This window comes from Cetorhinus maximus, unplaced genomic scaffold (genome assembly GCF_964194155.1).
Source record: "Cetorhinus maximus unplaced genomic scaffold, sCetMax3.hap1.1 HAP1_SCAFFOLD_1086, whole genome shotgun sequence".
In the NCBI taxonomy this organism is placed as follows: Eukaryota; Metazoa; Chordata; class Chondrichthyes; order Lamniformes; family Cetorhinidae; genus Cetorhinus; species Cetorhinus maximus.
Genome location: NW_027597028.1, coordinates 1 through 18,677, shown reverse-complemented (window position 1 = coordinate 18,677; position 18,677 = coordinate 1). Strand labels below are relative to the sequence as shown.

The 18,677-nt window shown below is 47.2% G+C and overlaps 1 protein-coding gene across 1 annotated transcript; it reads right to left on the bottom strand.

Annotated features, from left to right (window-relative positions):
* Positions 1–799: 799 nt before the first annotated feature.
* LOC144675662 (uncharacterized) lies at positions 800–18,105 on the bottom strand (the record flags this gene model as incomplete). Its single annotated transcript, XM_078536308.1, has 4 exons — positions 800–1,905; positions 5,213–5,292; positions 6,647–6,799; positions 17,713–18,105. Coding segments are annotated over 4 exons (773 nt in total), but the record flags the coding sequence as incomplete, so codon positions are not given.
* Between the last annotated feature and the right edge of the window lie 572 nt (positions 18,106–18,677).

Sequence of the window (18,677 nt, the reverse complement as noted above, 5' to 3'; positions counted from 1 at the left end):
ATAGAATTACATTGCATACAACCTTACAGCGCAGAAACAGGCTTTTCCACCACACTGTTTATGCTCTACGCGAGCTTCCTCCTATCTCTACTCTGCCTTACTCTCCTATCTCTACTTTGCCTTAATCTATCAGCATATCCTTCTATTCCCTTCTGTCTCATTTGTTTATCTAGCTTTCCCAGAAGTACATCTCTCCTATCTGCCTCAACCAATCCATATGGTAGTGACTTCTGCATTCTCACTGCCGTCTGATAAAGAAGTTTCTCCTGTATCCCTTATTGGGTTTTATTTATTATTATAAGAACATAAGAAATAGGAGGAGTAGGCCATTCGGCCCCTCAAGCCTGCTCCGCCACTCAATAAGATCATGGCTGATCTGCTCCAGGCCTCAACTCCTCTTTTGTGCCAGCCCCCTCCTCATATCCCTCAACTCCCTGATATTTCAAAACTCTATCTACCTCCTTTTTAAATACTTTCAGTGCTCTAGCCTCCACAACTCTCTGGGGTGGAGAATTCCAGACATTCACTGCCCGCTGAGAGGAGAAATTCCTTCGCATCTCAGTTTTAAATGAGTGTCCCCTTATTCTGTAACTATGTCCCCTAATTTGAGATTCCCCCACCAGTGGAAACATCTTCTCGACACCTCCCCTGTCAAGCCCCCTCACTGTTACATAGAAACTAGGAGCAGGAGTAGACCATTCGGCCCTTCGAGCCTGCTCCGCCATTCATTATGATCATGGCTGAATAGCAATAACTCAATAGCCTGCTCCCGCTTTCTTCCCATACCCTTTGATCCCTTTCGCCCCAAGAGCCATATCTAACTCCTTCTTGAAAACATACAATGTTTTGGTCTCAACTACTTTCTGTGGTAACGAACTCCACAGGCTGACCACTCCCTGAGTGAAGAAATTTCTCCTCATCTCAGTTTAATATACAGTTATATTGTTATATTCAACTGTGGGTCAATTCATAAAAATAAGAAATCCTGAGGGGACATAAGGGTAGCAGATGTAATATCGCCCATTTCATACTGTATCCAAAAGGTACATTTCCCCCCCCCAGCCATTGAGATTAAATATTACTAAAAATTTGCTACAATTTTCCACATCAAAAGGGAATACAGTAGTAGTGGGATTTGTTACAATTTTAGAAAATAAAATGACTGCATGAAAGACTGGGCCGCCGTGACTGTAAACTTTGGTACACTGAATGTATCTGTTGATTTAACCTGTTCGAAAACCAGAGACGGCCTCGCATCACTATTAGTGCAGCTACTGGGAGCTCAGGAACAGTGAGTGTCAGAAACTCCTGCTCTTTCTGCCAACTGAACTGCGATCAAGTCTGCAGACAGTGTACAACGAAAGCCGACAGTCCATGTTACATCGCTCCAGATTTTTATTTCCATTGGCGTCAATGGGGAGGCCTACCCCCAGTATTGGCAGGATCATGGTCAAAGAGGTCCCAACACCGTGGCGCCTTTCTGAGGAGCCTCAAGGCTCAGTGCTATTAACACATGAATGTGCTCCATGGGTGGCAGGGATCCTTTCACTGGATCTTCTCAGGATCCCTGATTGCATTCGGTACTTTATTGCACATCAGTGTGTCCCAAAAAAGGCCTTTCACTGGATCTGCATAAGGCCCTGTAAAGCTGCATTGGCTTCATGGCCATTAATGTCACCCCATAGCCCACTGTCCATCTCTTCCTGTCGAACATGGATGTCGATCCAGTTCCCTTTAAAACCCTGAAGCTCAGGCTCTTCAGCTGCAGTCCGCTTTCTGCGCAAAAGCATATATGGTCTCTTGAGGTTGCTCTTGTGTGAGAGGCCCTGGAGCCAGTGGGTTTCTTGGCTCAGTCCAATGTAGAAGGGAGTATACGAGCTCACTGTTCGATGTAGGTTCCTCATTCTACACAGAACAGAAAAGACTAACTTTTAACAGATGTGAAAAATTTAAAAAAGCTGAGAAAGAAAACCATTGAAAATACACAACAGGCCAGTCAGCATCTACAGGAAGAAAGAGAGCTCCCTATTTAAGTTAATGTTTTCTCTTTCAGAAACTCTAATGTTTACAATGAGCATGTGCGAAATGGCTCAGCCTTTGGCTGCCTGTGCCTGTAAGGAACATTTGGGACAGCACAAAGCCATTCAGCCCCAGGGTCTGCTCTCCCATTCAGTGAGATCATGGCTAATCTGTACTTCAACTCCATTTACCTGCCTTTGCTCCATATTCCTCCATAACCTTACACAACAAAGATCCCTCCATCTCAGTCTTGAAAACCCCAATTGACCTTAGCACCCTGTTTTACAAAGACTTTGGCTGAGATAAATATTGGCCAGGTCACTGGGTAGAACTGCCCTGCTCTTTTTCAAAGTAGTGCTATTGTAAAACAGGTTACTTGTCCATTATCATGTTGGAGCTTGCTTTGCATAAATTGGTTGCCATGTTTCCTACATTACAACAGTGAACACACTTCAAATGCTGTAACTCCTGACACTGCTTGAAAGTCTTATTTACACCTGCGCAAAGAAGGTGGTGATATCATCAAATAGTATCAGAGTTACGCGCTCATCCTCAATAGGGATCAGTTAACAGAAACATTTGCTATTCCCAAGCTTTCTGTCAGAACAAAGACCATTAGGCAGCTTCCATGATGAAACAGTGCGGGGGATTTATGCTGAGGTTCTACCTGTCCCCGGTGTTGCGAAGGATGGGTCTGGCCACGCTGCCGCAGAACACTCCAAGTAGTTGGACCGTGCTGTACCACCTGTCCCTCGTGGAAAAATTTATGCAGAAAAACATCTTTGACCACAAGTCCATCAGGCAGTGGTCAGCACGTAACGTCTTAGAGGCCCTGAGGGAAAAGGAGAGGGTGGATCCTGTGGGATGGTTCCCCGAGCAGACTGTCAAAGTCATTTGGCAGAATGCCTCATCGCCAGAACTTTCCAACAAGCACCAAGACGTGGCTTGGCTGGTGGTGAGAAAGGCCCTCCCTGTCAGATCCTTCCTACACGCCAGGAGTCTCACCCCCTCTGCACGTTGCCCTCGAGGTGGCTGTGGTGGGGAAGAGACCGTTGTTCACCTCCTTGTGGATTGTGCCTTTGCAAAGAAGGTCTGGAGAGAGATGCAGTGGTTGCGGTCGAGGTTCATCCCGAGCAGTTCTGTGACACAGGACTCTGTGCTCTACGGGCTGTTCCCAGGGACACACACCGAGACAAACATCAACTGCAGCTGGAGGATCATCAACTCGGTGAAAGACGCGCTTTGGTCTGCCCGAAACTTGTTGGTCTTCCAGCACAAAGAGTTGTCCCCGACCGAGTGTTGTGGACTGGCAAATCCAAAGTCCAGGACTACGTGCTGAGGGACGCACTAAAACTTGGGGCAGCTGCCGCAAAGGCGCAATGGGGAAGGGTTGCTGTGTAAGACCTTTCTGCCACAGCGCACCGAGGGGCTGGGAACTGTTTAAACCCCCTCGGGCTGTACAGCTCAAAATGAAAGGCTGTAAATGATTGTAATATTGTTTGTACTGATGCACCTGGTGATACATTTTGTAAAAGTTGAACCGGATTGTACCCTTGAAATGGTGTTTTTGAAATGGTTTGGAATGTGATTGAAGATATTTTATGAATAAAGTATATTTTTGCAAAAAAAAACAGTGCGGGGGAAGCCCACATCACACCTCCAAACCTAACACAGGAGATTAATCAAGCAACTGCAATAGACTGCTGAAAGCAGATATGTAGGGAGTCGGAATAAGGATCTGCGATTGGAGATGGAGCGAGATTTTTTTTTAGTTAGAGAAATTGAAAGTCTAAGAGGGAATTGAGATCTGTCCTTGCCGGCACCAGTTTCAAGATTAATTTGGTTTCGTTTTAAAATTTGTTTGCTATTGGTTTTTAAATAGCTTCCTTACTTCATTATTTATTTTAAAATGTAATTCCAGTGCACTTTTATGTCTTTCAGTAGTGCCGTTTAGAATCACTGAACAGAGACAAAAACACCTGGAAAAACTCAGCTGGAGTTCCCGCCACATTAGCCGGTGAAATTTAAGTTCAATTTATTAATAAATTATTCAGGCAGCGTTTGTTCCCTCTCGGAGAGATAGATGGACGTAATATTAAGAAACCAATACCTTCAAGAGAAAATTGTATAAAATTGACAAGCAAAACAATTTTTGCAAAAAGTAAACATTCGTGATGCATCAGATCTAATGCTGTGTTACAAAAGTATAATAATCTTCATAATATTATGCTGGTTTATTATAAAGTAGGTTATGGGTGTGAGTGTAGATGGTTCTGTCTGTGTGAGTTAATTACATTGGAGTCTGGTAGATTGCAAACTTGAAATTATCTAAAGAAGTTAGGTGTAGAATTGCACTTGAGATGCTGATGAGTAAACATGGATGCTGTCTTAGCAAATAAGGTGTGGTAGAAGTTTCCATTTTTAGATAAGTGAAGGAGTTGTTTGGATTTCAAAAGGATATTAGGATGTTTACAACTCACCAGATAAGCACGGCCAAGCAGTGTGTATATTTTTCCCAAAGGTTACGGACAATATTGGCAACATGAAAGTTTTTATACTATGGGAACAGTGCATTTGCAAAGACATATGGAACAAAGGAATTTACAGATTTGAAAGAGAGAAACATATGTAAAAGAGGGTGAAAGGCTATGTTGCGGGGGGTGGCATGTAAGATCTAACAGGAATACATGAAACAGCCTTTGGGAAGCCTTCAGCCATTTGTGCCACTAAAGTTGGAGAAAAGCCTTTGGGAATTCCACTATCAAGTGGGTACTGTGGTAACTTGCTGGCTTGCTCTTTAAATTTAAAATCTATTTTTGACTGTTGCCTTAAAGGGGGTGTGTAACTGGGAGCCAGGTTAGTTAGGAACTTTAGGATGTGTTATAGTATTAACTAATTGTAGTCTTATGCATGTGCTCAAAATCTTTTCTTTTGTTAATAAATACTTTAATTTAATTTTTAAATCTCTGAAGGTGGACTCATTACTTCTGAATTCAGTGCACACATCTCATAATAAGTGCAAATTGCAAAACTGTTGTGACAGCGGGCCAAGTTTCCTTGTGGATTTGGTCCACCTGGCACACAGCACCTGCCACGTCATAACATCTGTGAACGAGTCACAATCGGCAAAATTTATGTTGCCTATTTTTTTTTGGTAAGAATCTCGACTCATGATAACCCATTCCCTTCTTACCTCAGCCAAGTCCTGCATCCTTCCTGCGATAGGCTGAACAGATGTTTCCATGAGAACTGAATCCTGTTGTGGCTGACGACCTGAAGTAAAACATTCACACAGGAACAGAATTGCTTGCATCATGTGTGAATAATTAAATGTAAAGTTATTTAAAACATGATAAAAACACCTCTACCTAAAGAGACAGCAGAAAGAACTTATTAATGCTTTTTCATTGGTCACGACAAGCTCCAATTTTGCATTTAGTAATTCGACTTATTCTAATTTCGTCACCATGGAGATCAATAGTTAACAACCACTGGTAATGGCACAAATAAATGGTTCATGTCCATTAGTCATTCAAATCAATGGTTTGCATTCTATTTGTCATTTCAAACAGTAGTTCACATCCAATAATTGTGCAAATCAATCATTTATGTCCAGTAGTCATGTAAATCAATGGTTTGTACCTATTTTGCTAGAAGGTTAAAGTCTCTCCTGGACTAACAGATAGAAAACTATCTTACCATAAAAAAGTGTTCATTCCCCTAGTATCGGAAACAGTCATTTCAAGGCTTATTTCTTTACAACTCACTCCCACTACTGATAAACCTGAGCTACAACCCATCAGTCTATCACTGAATGTCAGCTCACACTGAAGTGTATTAGATGGTGAAATGAAATAGACTGCAAACTACAATGGTAGCTAACGTGTAATAGAGCTGCGTACATGTATTTGGTCCCTGCATTCACCATTCAACATCAATCTACTCTCAGGCCATCATCCAAACCCTTCCTCCTTTCCCTATAGGTGCCATTTTGGAAAGAGAGGCCTCAATCCTGCCTAGAGACACTTGGAGTTAAATGGGGTGGGGAGAAGTGTATGCAGAGGAACACATAGCAGGTAATCATCTGAAGTTGGAGTGGAAGATAGGGGGATGATGTGGGCAGTACAAAAATTCCCACCAAGGAGGTGTCAGCTGTGGCTCAGTTCATAGCACCCTCGCCTTTGAATCAGAGGGTTGTGGGTTCATATCCCACTCCCGGAAACCAAGAACTGTGATTGTACTTGAAAGAGTTGCAATCTATGACTGTTGATAACTCGAAAGTACAAAAATTCCCACCCAATGAGCTGAGTACCTTTTCCAGAATGGTAGTTTAGCAGTTGGCTCATTCAGTGACCTGACTATAGGTCGTACTTTAAACTGTGGACAATAGTGATTTGAAACTAACTCTCCAGTATAAGCCCGGTCTGATTTTCCTTAACATTGAACTCAATAGAAGTGAGGATTGGGCAGCTGGTCAATTCAAAATGACACATTTTAGTCCTTCATCCATAGTTAAAATTTACCACCTATTAAACTAACTGGAGCCATGATCAGGCCTTTTCACCTTTCCTGTTTGCTAATAGTCATTCATTGTTGTAAATCCTGATTAGCAAGAGCAGCCACATACCTCTGTATTGCTTGGTCATTAACAAGTACAAGCAGGTGAGAACGATGAGACACACAACAACAGAGATACTGATATATATGGCGTTCACCAGACCCCTATGCGTAGAGTTTGTCTGCGTAGAATCTGGAGTACTTGTGGCAGGAGTCTCACTGTCTGTAACAAAACATTTAGGTTATTGGAATAATGGGGGCCAAAAAAGCCAGACTTTAAGTAGAAATTGCTATTGGTCTAATAATTGGCAATGGCATTATTTACAGTCAAAGCTAATTAACATTGGAAAATTGGAGTTAGTCTGATTAAATAAATAAGAAATAAATAAATATCATATTAAATAAATAAATGAACTGAACATGAGCAGTGATGCAAAATGGGCAGAATCTCATTAGGCACTCATTATATGGCCATTCCCCATATTCAGTACTATTGCCTTCAATTGCACCCCCTCCAGTGCCTTGATATCCTATTTTAAGAAGTGTTTGCAATTCTGCAAGTCAAGATTCTATACAAGTTTAACATAAATTCTCTGCTTTTCAATTATATCCGCCACCCCACCCCACCCCACCCCACCGCTGTATTTGCTTTTTTAAAACCTTATTAAACTGTGCCATGACCCTGAGTAACCTATGTATCTGTACCCAAGGTCCCTCTATTCCTCTACCCCATTTGGACAATTATTTTCCAAGCAGCAGGTGTTTTCCTTAATATTAATAATCCTCCCACAACGTGGCACCTGTTACCTATGTTGAAGTTTATTTGCACATTATACACTCATTCTGCAAGTTCATTAATGTCTTCCTGTATTTAGTGTTCCCTGGGAGAACAGCAGGTGGTCCAAAAGCACAACAGAAATACAGAAGTGACAGATGGAGAGACAGACAGGCCTGTGAGAGCAGCACAAGTTCCGACAGCACAGTGGAGATAAAACGGTGGCAGAGAGAAAGCGAGCACTAAGGGAACAGTGAAACATCTGAAAGCACAGTGGGGATAAAATAGTGGCAAAGAGAGGGAGGGGGTGAGAGAGAGAGGGAAATCACTGCGTAAACAGTAGGAAGTCTGAGAGCAGGGATAAAGCAGCAACAGTGGAGAGCGAGAGCATTGCGAGAATACCAGGACGTGCAAGACAACTGCAGGGATAAAACAGTGGCAGAGAAAGAGAGCACTGTGAGAACAGCGGGAGGCCACAGGACAGCAAGTGGGTAATTGGTTGGTGAACACTGAAGTCCTTTTTCTGTAACTTGAGCAGCGGATTAAACGAGGACAGGAAAACTATAAAGTGCTGTATTAAATTTAAACACTGTATTAAATACTGGTGCTGTTTAACAGGTATGACACATTCACTACCTGTGAGGACAAGGAGAAAGACTGCAGGGAACACAACCACAGTGCAGACCAAGGCACTGTGGCTCAGAAGGCTGAATAGAAATGTGGTAGTAAGAGGGAACTCTACAATTTTGAGAATACATAGCGACCTCTGCAGCCAAGAATGTGAATCCCAGAGGATGAGCCGCCAAATTTAAGCACAAAGAAAAAATGCAGTAAAACCAATTCTGGACAATGGTTGACAATACTGCTCCTCACATTTTGCAATGAAATGATGTGGAAAGAGGAATCAGCAGTTTTTGTAAAATAAACTTCCCCAAGCCGAGATCCCAAAACAACTGACAAAATGAAACTAAAAAATGCTGGAAATACTTGGCATGTCAAGGGCAGCATCTGTGGAGAAAAATAGAGTTAACGGGGTGAATTTTACAGTTGGAAATTGGGATCACTCCCCCCACCCCAACAAGCCCCTGCCCTGATGTTGCCGCTGGCTCACTAACCCAGTGTCAATGTGCTGGTCTCCGATAATACAGAAGTTCACCGGGCGCCGAGACTGGCAGCCCACCTGCCATTTTAAAAAGTGAACTAAAGGCCATTTCACCTTCTTAACGAGCCAAAAGACTCCTATTTTACATTGCCCACCCCTATTTTTGGATGGGAAAAACATTCGAAAGGAGTCACACCAGGTATGAGGAGGCAATGCCGAGGAGGATAAAAGGGCTGCAAAGCCGGGACTAAGGCTGACTTGAGCAGCAGAGTCTGCTCGAGAAGGTGCTTGGATTTGCTGGTGTTGCGAGTTACTTTATTCATCACTTTGAGCCTTCGCTGGGAGAGATTTTGTCAGGTTGCCCAGAGATAGGCGGAAAGTGAGTTTCCTGCAGCTCAGTATTGGACCCAGAGATCGGGCATTGTACATTCTGGGAGGAGGAGAGAAGGAGAAGATGAAGGAAAGCTTTCTTCAAGGACAGGTGCACCATGCGGTCCAGGAAGCAGCGGAACCTGCTGCTGGGAAAGGACCTGCGGAGAGAAGACAACAGCAGCAGGCAGGCAGAGGTAGCTGAAGGCACTAGACTGCCAGCATAGGTATACCGGCAAAGGATGACATACCTCCAAATGCCAGAGCTCCAGTGCCTAAGGCTGTGTCTCTCCGGGGAGCAGGGGCGGGATAATCACCATGTGACATGCTGGCTGAGGAAATTGCCTCAAATTGTGTTGCTGGGCTCCCCATGCCTCAGGCACTGAAGGTCACAGTGGCCCTGATGTTTTTTTGCCTCAGGGTCTTTCTGAAGGCCATTGTGGGATACCACAGCCAGTGACCCATCAGGTTTCCCACATGCCATGAGTTCACTTCACTTAGCAATGACAACCTCAGTCAGGTGCACAGAGCCTGAGACTTTGGTAACACTGCAGGGTTTCCAAAGGTGTGAGGGCTAATAGATTGCACATGTGGCATTTAAAGCACTATCAAGACAGCCAAGGGCATTAATAAACAGAAAAGGCTTCCATTCCATCAACGGGCAGCTTTTATGTGACCAGAGGGAAAGGATGATGAGGGTGTGCACACTATCCTGGAAGCAGACATGATGCCCACTTGGTGAGACACTCCCAGGTGCCAGGGATGTTCTGTGGACCAGAACCTTTGGGTGGCTGGCTCCTGGGTTACAAAGGATACTCCCTAAAGAGGTGTCTAATGACCCCAGTCCGAAGCCCATGCACTGTGCAGGAGAGAAGGTACAATGAGAGCATTGCTTCCACCAGGGGCATCACTGAGCAGACCATTACACTGCTCAAACCAAGATTTTGATGTTAGGACCGGTCAGGTGGTGCTCTTCAATACTCTCCTACTCAACTCTCACTTATGGTCGTGGCCTGCTATGCCTTGCACAATCTGGAACTCCAGAGAGGGGAAGCCCTTGTAGAAGAGGATTTAATGGAGCGAGCCCTGTCCTCTGGCGAAGAGTCTGAGGATGAATCTGAAGATAAGGAAGATGAGTAATGTCAGCCAGCTGAGCAAGCCGGTGTGCAGGACTCTTTAGGTGCCGGGGTGAAGTGAAATTTGCTAATAATGCAAAGATTTAATGAGTGTTCTGTAGTTTGATCTATGCCACCATCTTGGCCATCCTCACCTTCTCTTGGCGTCTCCCAATCATCAACAGCGGGGCCGCCTGTGCATGTGCCAATGCAGGGGTGCCAAGTGCGGCTGATCAGAGAGGCCCACATGAGCACAAACTCCCTTAGCAGCATGGAGTCGATCCGAGTCAAAACTAGCACATCACAAACACGACACATTAATGCAGCCGGAGACACAAGTACAAAGAACAATTATTTATTCACAAAAGGAATCAGGAACTATCAGACCAAACAAAACCAAGCAATCACCTTGTGGACCCCATGTGACTAATGTGGTGTTTTTTTTTAAACCTTTTCTGGGTGCTACCTCATGGTGCTCGGCCCTCGACGCCAGCTATCCTAGAGTCAGGCTGCTGACCCTCATGCCCCTTTGCTTGGGATGACCTTTGGCAGGCGGCCTTTGGTCGCCTGAGGCTGTGAGGGCCCCCGGTGTGGTGGGAGCCTCCTGCACAAGAGGCAGGGGTCTCAGAGGCTGCCATGGCACTCTGAGGCATTGCGTCAATGGGCAGAGGGACAGGGAAGAGGCTGACCCCCATCAGAAGCACCCCGAGAGGTGACCCCCAACGGCAGCAGCAGCTGCTCATCCTCCGCCGTGAGGCTGCTTCGGTCCTCCCTGCCTTAGCAGGAGGAACCAGGGCCTGGATGTGACTCCAGGGCTCCTTGTCCTCTCCGGCTCTGGGCGCAGGAGCTCAGGGACAAGGCAATGCAGTGTAGGTCACAATGCATATCCCATCAGTAAGCTGCTGGGGTTGGGCCTCCATGACAGTTGCCAGTCTTTCAGTGCAGAAAGCCATGCATTCTGAAGGGCGGGTGATCGCAGCGCAATTGGTCTGGATGGACTCCTCCATTCCAGCATGCGCCAACCCCTCTTGAACAGCTGCCACATCCAGCACTTGCTACCTGACGGGTCACACCAGAGGCTTCTCATCAGCTCTTTGAGTCGCCTCCAGTGCTCCCGAGTGCGAGTGGCCAGCTCTACCTCAGTCCCCGACAGCTGGTCTTGTGACTGTGACGTGCCCTCACCAGTGCGTGAATCCCTCAGAGCCAGCCCACTGAGGCGCGGGTATCTGCACTGGTGATAGGTCGGAGCAAGGATGTGAGGCTGTGCCCGCTGATGCTTCTCATCCTCAGAGGTTTACTTTGGCCCGTTGAGGCTGTGGGTCACAGCTGCCAACGTTTCACCTGTGGGGGAAACAAGCAAGGAGCATGGAGGGCACCATCACTGTTTGAGATGACTTCAGAGAGAGGCACGCTTCCTAAAGACACACACTGGCGACACTGGGAGACGGTAACCAAGATCTCAACCTCAGCCCCTTCAACACTGAGACAGAACTCATTCCTTCCCAAATTCTGCAAGCCTCTTAAGTCCAAACCCATCAATGCCAACGCCCCACCACATTCCCCAGCTCGCTCCACAGCCCCCTACCCCACAACCCAGCCCCTTCAGCCCTCTCCTTACAGGAGAGCACTAGACGTCTTTGGAACATCACCACCCCTTGGCCTCCAACCCGGCCTTGCCCAGCACTGAGACTCCGCTGGTTCACCGCCAGCTCCAGCTCCAGAGGGGCGAAAACTGCCAGGGTGGGTTTACCACCTCAAGTCCTCTGCTTCTCTCAGGCCTTTGAGTCGCCTCCAGCGCTCCTGAGTGCCAGAGTCCAGCTCTACCTCAGTCTCCGACAGCTGGTCTTGTGACTGTGATGTGCTCTCACCAGTGTCCTTTCCTCCTGCAAATAAAAAGGGACATTGTAATGAGTCTGCTGTGGGGGAATCATGCTTTCAATTGTGGGGCCAACATGTCAGCAGCCAACAATTCCGCAACTAACCAATAGGTGCTGCAGTTCATACGCCCCACAAACCCACAGCCCCACCCCTGCTTCACACCCCGTTTTGTACTTGGCTAAGACAATAGGCAATCCCACACTTGACTCACATCACACCCTCACGCTCTTCCATATTTGTCCATCTGTAAAATGCTTACACACTCATGCTGGCAAATAATAGGCCATTAAGCCTTTTACAGCACAGCAGCCATGCCCTGTGGACAACCCCATAGCCGCTCACTACCTCTGCCACCTCTGTCCAGCTGCTTTGGTCTGACTGGGAGGTCTCCTCTTCCCATCAGCAGGCATGAGGACCTCCCACTGATCACTCACAGTCTGGAGGAGGACTCACTGGGAATCATCATCAAACCATGGGGCCATACTTGGTCTGGGCCCCTCAACAGTTGCTCTCTCCATTCTCACTGTCATATGGTCATACCACCCCTGAAGAGGCAAAGAGAGTTAAAGGGTTAAATTTGAGTATTTTCCTAAACACTTACTATTCTTAAGGGGAAGGTGACAGGTGTCTAAAATGTTCTTTCCTCCTTGGCAAGGGTCCCGAGTCGTAGACAGTTGACACAATAGTTACTAAATTTAAAAACAAATTCTTACCTGCTGCTGATCCAATAATTCAATGGAACTGCAAGTCTTCTTGGTCCATATTTTTGCCTCCAGGCTATTAACCAACTCGTGCAAAAGTGCCTTTAAATAGGTGACTGTGACCGACATTCGGTTCGCAGCCTGACCCCTCTCTGCCCAGACATCCTGCCCTGGATCCCTGATCCCTGCCCACCCTTCCCTTACCTAGCTGGCCAGCTTCCTGCCGGACATCCATTAACTGCCCCAGGTATTTTAAAAGAATCTAGGGCTGAGAGAGCAAAGGCATTATTACACATATTTCATAATTCATTAGAAATACGTGTAGTGCCAGAGGACTGGCAGCTGGCTGATGTAATTCCAATATTCATGAAGGGACAGAACATGTCCAGGGAATTATAGACCAGTCATCTTATTGGTTACAGTAAAAATAATGGAATCCCTACTAAAGGAGAGAATGAAAGAAATCTAGAAATGAGCAATATAATTATGAATAATGAATAATTATGAAATGGATTTCAAAGGGGAAAATCTTGCTCAACCAACCTTATTGAATGTTTGTAGAGGTAACAGAGAGAGTAAACAATGTTAATGCAGTATATGTAATTTATCTGGATTTTCAAAAGACCTTCGATAAGGAGCCCCATAACAGGCTAATGGATAAGGTCAGAGAATGTGGAGTCAGGGGACAAGCGACAGATTGGGTTGCTAGCTGGCTCCAAGAGGAAAGCGGAGAGTGGGAGTACAGGGTAGTTATTCAGAGTGGCAGAAGGTGGGAAGTAGTGTTCCACAAGGATCAGTCTGAGACCACGATTTATATGAATGATTTAGACTTGGAATGAAAAACACAATTTCTAAATTCACAGATGACAGCAAGTGAGGGTGGGAGGAGGGTTGTGGGACAATCAACACTGAGGAGGAATACCACAATATACAGGAGGACATGAATAAACTTGCAGAATGGGCATATAATTCACAAGTAAAGTTTAACAGAGCTAAGTGCAAGGTAGTACATTTTGATAGGAAGAATAGGAAAATCACTTCCTACTTGGAAGTTACACTTCTCGAGGGAGTAATGGAACAGAGGAATCTCGGAGTGCATATACATTAATCGCTAAAAGTTATTCGACAGAACAAGGCCAGCAAAAAGAGCACCAGGCTTTGTTTCTAGAAGGATAGAATTTGAAAAGTTATGCTAAACCTGTATCGACTCTTGAAAAAACCACATTTAGAGTACAGTGTGCAGTTCTGATCAGCATATTATTAAAAAGGGTATAGTACCACTGGAGAGTGTGCAGAGAAGATTGACGAGGATGGTACCAGAAATGTCAGTATGTACACATCAGAAAAGGATTGGCAGGCAGGGGGCAGAATTTCACACTCCCCTGCCGGCGGCTTGGTTGGCGGGGACGGCGAGGGGTTGTGAGGGGGTGGGAGAAGGGGGGGGTTGTGGGAAAATTTCTCGGATGGTCTTCCCACCGGGTTCCCCGCCCGCTCTGACCCCTTCGCAATTTATACTTGGATGGGAAAGGCCTAGGCTGGCCCGCCCGCCTGTCCTTGTCCCAATTAAGACCCTTAAGTGGCAAATTATTGACCACGTAAGGGTCCTTTCCCGGACAGCCTCAATTTTCAGGAGAAATTCAGGGGCAGGGGCAAAACCTGAGAGTGAACTGTATTCGGGTCTCAGGTGGGAAGGTTGTGGGTGGTGGGGTGGGGGCAGGAGCCCCCTTTTTAACATCGGGCATCCCTCCCCAGAAGGTCTGGCCCCTCACTTCCTAACAGCCTCTCCACCAACACCTCCAACCTCTCTGCCCACCACCACCACACCCCTCTCCCCCCCTCAATCTGGTCCTGGTCTCCTGGGACAGAGACGATGGGGACTGCTTGCAGTCCCGGTCCTATCCACTGCTTCTTCTGGCGCCACTGAGACAGGAGAGCTACCAGCCAATCTGATTGGCCAGCAGCTCTCTGAGGCGGAACTTTCTCCCGAGTGAATGGCGGAAGTCCCACCTCCAGCAAATTAACATTTCTTGGAGCGTGAAATGGCTGGGGCCAGGCAGTATCAATGGGGGTGTATTTCCCCCCGACTCCTCTGACAGCGGGAAGGGAAACCCCACCATCCAAAAAAACCCTGGAAAGGGTCTCCTTCTCTTGAAAAGTGAAGGCTTGATGGGTGACCTAATAAGAGGCACTTAAACTTACGAAAGGTTAAAGTGGGCACAGGGAGAAGGTTTCCTCTTGTGGGAAAACAGCATATCTCGAGGCCATCAATGTAAGATAGCCACCAAGAAATCCGACAGGGAATTCAGAAGAAACATCTTTACCAAAAGAGCAGCGAGAACATGACACTTGCTACTACAAGGAGTGGTTGAAGCAAAGATGCGTTTAAGAGGAAGTCAGGAAAACATATGAGGGAGAAGGGAATAGTTGGTTACGATGATAGATTTAAATAAGGATAATGGAAGGAGGTTCAAGTGGAGCATAAATACCAGCATAGACTGGTTGGGCTGAATTATCATCCACATATCCACACTTGTACTTCAAATTATTTATGCAAATTGCAAATTGCAGTGGTCCCAGCACAGGTCCTTGTCGAACATCACTTCCCACCTTTTGCCAGTCCAGGTAACTAGTTTTAGCCCCCCTACTCTTGGTTTCCTGTTTGGTAGCCAACTTGCTGTCCATTCTGCAGCTAGTCCACTGACTCCATGGATCTCCCTCCCTACTGTTGAAAAAGTCATTGTAAAACTTGTCCTCACTTGAGACGGGCCTTCCCCACCCCAAGCTGAGTTTTACAGGGGGTTGGGGGTGCCATGTACTGCTTGCCCACCCCCAGAGGGAAAGCCAGTCAGAATCAACTGACATCACCCTGCAGCCACAACGCGCTCCGGGTGGCCTGAATGAGGTGAGGGGTGGATTCCTGCCCCTCAGTGAGAGGAAGTCCGGCCTTCGAGAGCTGCCAGCCAATCAAATCTGGCCAGAACCGAGTAGTGGGTGGTGCTGGGACTGCAAGATGCTTCACGAAGAAGAGGACATGGATCCCAGAGACAGGTAAATACTGGGTTTTGGGTGGGGAAGGATCGGGGAGTCTAGGGAGGGATGCAAGGGGTGTGGGAGTTGGGTTTTGAAGACTAGGCGGGGAGGCACAAAGAAGAGTACAATCATAGGGGGAGGGATGCCAATCCCCCCCCCCTCATGGGCAAAGGGTACCCTCAAAGAAGGTCACCCACTTTCACCAAAACTGGTGATGAAATGGCATTCCCACCATAGTTAATCTTCCGCTGGCCAGCCTATTATGGTGGTGGAGCTGGGCTTCGACCCTTAAGGACCCAATAATTGGGCAGTCGAGGGCCTCGGTAGTCCTCAGGGCAGGCAGCCTAGCAGGTGCCCTTACCCACCACCCGTATTATGGGGCGCAGGTTGGGGGTGAGCGGGAAGGCGGTGGGCTAGCCAGCCGACCTATTTTACATGACCCGACCCCAACCCGCTCACTCTGCCTAAAACACACCACAGAATCACAGGATTGTGACGATGTAGAAGGAGGCCATTCAGCCCATCGTGTCTGCCCCGGCTTTCTCAGCATTTTAACTAAGTGCCAATCTCTTGCAATTTCCCTGTAATCCTGCATGTTGTTTCTATTTAAATAGTCATCCAATGCCCTCTTGAATGCCACAATTGAACCTGCCTCCACTACACTTCCAGGCATTGCATTCCAAACCCTAACTACTCACTGTGTGAAAAAGGTTTTTCTCACCTCGCATTAGCTTCTTTTGCACAACACTTGAAAACTGTGCCCTCTGGTTCTTGATCCGTTTGTGAGCGGGAACAGTTCCTGCCTATCTACTCTGTCCAGACCCCTTATGATTTTGCCAACTTCTATCAAGTCTCCTCTTAGCCTTCTCCTCTCCAAGGAAAACAGTCCCAACTTCTCCAATCTTTCCTCATAACTGAAGTGTGTCATCCCTGGAACCATTCTCGTAAACCTATTCTGCACTCTCTCCAATGCGTTCACACCCTTCCTATAGTGTGGCACCCAGAACTGTACACAGTACTCCCGCTGAGGTCTAACCAGTGCCTTTTCTAAGTTCATCAAAACATCCCTGTCCTTGCATTCTGTTCCCCTATTAATGAAGCCTGGAATACTGTATGCTTTAGAAACAGCTCTCTCCACCTGTCCTGCCATCTTTAATGACTTATGTACATATACATCCAGATCTCTCTGCTCCTGCGCACCCTTTACAATAGTATCCGTTATTTTATACAATCTCTCCATGCTCTTCGTGCCATTGTATCACCTCACATTTCTCCGCATTTGAACTTCATCTGCCACCTATCTGCCCACTCCACCAATGTGCCAATATTCTTTTGAAGTTCTACACTGTCCTCCTCACAGTTTACAATTCTTCCAAGATTTGAGTCGTCCGCAAACTTTGAAATTGTCCCAACCTCCCCAACAGCACTCGCACAACGCCCTGCAAGGAACTCAGTCCCAGCTCTGTTCAGGTACAACCCGTCTGGCTTGTACAGGTACCATCTCCCTCAGAGCCAGTCCCAGTGTCCCAGGAATCTAAAGCCCTCCCTCCTGCACCATCTTTCCAACCACGTATTCATCTATCTTATTCCACCCCCCCACCATTTCATCCGGCAGGGGTGGGGTGGGGGGGATGGGTGGGGGATTAAAACCCTCCGAGGGGCTGATCTGTGGTCCAAGCTGTGGAAAGGAAGTGGTGACCAGTGTCCAGACTGCATCCGGTCACCAAGGAGAGGGGCAGGGGGTGGAGGACAGGATTGGGCGGGGGGGAGAGGGGGGATGGGGGAGGGGAATGTTGGGGGAGAGAGAAGGGGGTGGGGGGAGGGGGAGAGGGGGAGAGAGAGGGGGGGGGGGGGAGGGGAAGAGGGGGAGAGGAGGAGACGGGGGATGGGAGGAGGGGGAAGAGGGGGAGAGGAAGAGAGGGGGGATGGGGGGAGGGGGGAGTGGGGGGAGGTCAGGAGGCGGGAAAGACACCCTCGGAATTTGTCTCCAACCCCTCTCCCCATTCCCCACTCACAAACCCGGCCACAGCGGAACGTCATTTCTACCCCACATCTTCTGACCTTATTGAAAGCCTTTAGGAAATTTAAATCGTTTGAGATGGTTAAACTAATTCTCCCGTATCCCACCCCTTAAAGGGGTTTAATGGACAGATTGTGAACTCTTACCTGTCTGGTTATAGACGGTTAAAGTCACATTGTCTTCCCTGGCTGCATCCTCACCATCAGCATAAACAGATATCACATAGACGCCGCTGTCACTGGGCTGTAAATCCCACAGCAACAAGGATCCATTCCCCGGGTAGAGGTGAACTCGGTGCCGGTAGGAAGGACCAGTCTCCGTGCGATCTGAACAGTTATAACCGGGTCTGTCAGGGTGTCGGGAGCAGCTTGATCGGGTCAGCGTCACAAATGGGGTTTCTCCGGGCAATAGACGCCACTGTATCTTTAAAGCGGAGTAGGGTGTGAGTGTGGAGTAGGAGACAGGGAGAAGGACAGACTGGGTCACGGTCCCGTTCAATTCTCTCTGCTGGACCCTCACAGTAACACCGCTTCCAGAGGCTGCAACAACACCAAAAACAACAATAACATGAGTTTCCAGTCACATGGAGACACGGTTGACCCGTCAGTAAGTTAAATTCTCCGCCGGAGAGCAATAGAGGCGCGACCTGAGACAAGCGGAAATTCAGGCAGCGGCTGCGGAGAGTCCGCGACTCAGCCGCCGCTTCAGCTGTTGCTCCTGAGATATGACAGAAAGTCCAGCATTGGAACAGGAAGGCGAGAGAGAATACACAATAAACCCCACCCCACACACACACACACAGGAATAATATTGCAATGACCTGTAAAATCTGAGCTGTGGGAACAGGAGATGAGTTGATGGTAGAACCGAAAAAGGCAGGATGACTGAAGTCAATGGCATTTTCAGGACATTGGGATGGATGTTGACTTTGTATAATTCTGTTACAGTGATCTAAAACCGGTGCCAGCCAGCGAGAGTTCACAGCTCTCCCGATCCGAACTCCCATTGAACTCCAGTCAGTTAAGGGAGCTGCCAGCTCGCCATACCATGGCACAAAGCCCAGATCGCTGTATTTGTGAATGTCTCAATTCTCTACTTATACCATCGTGCG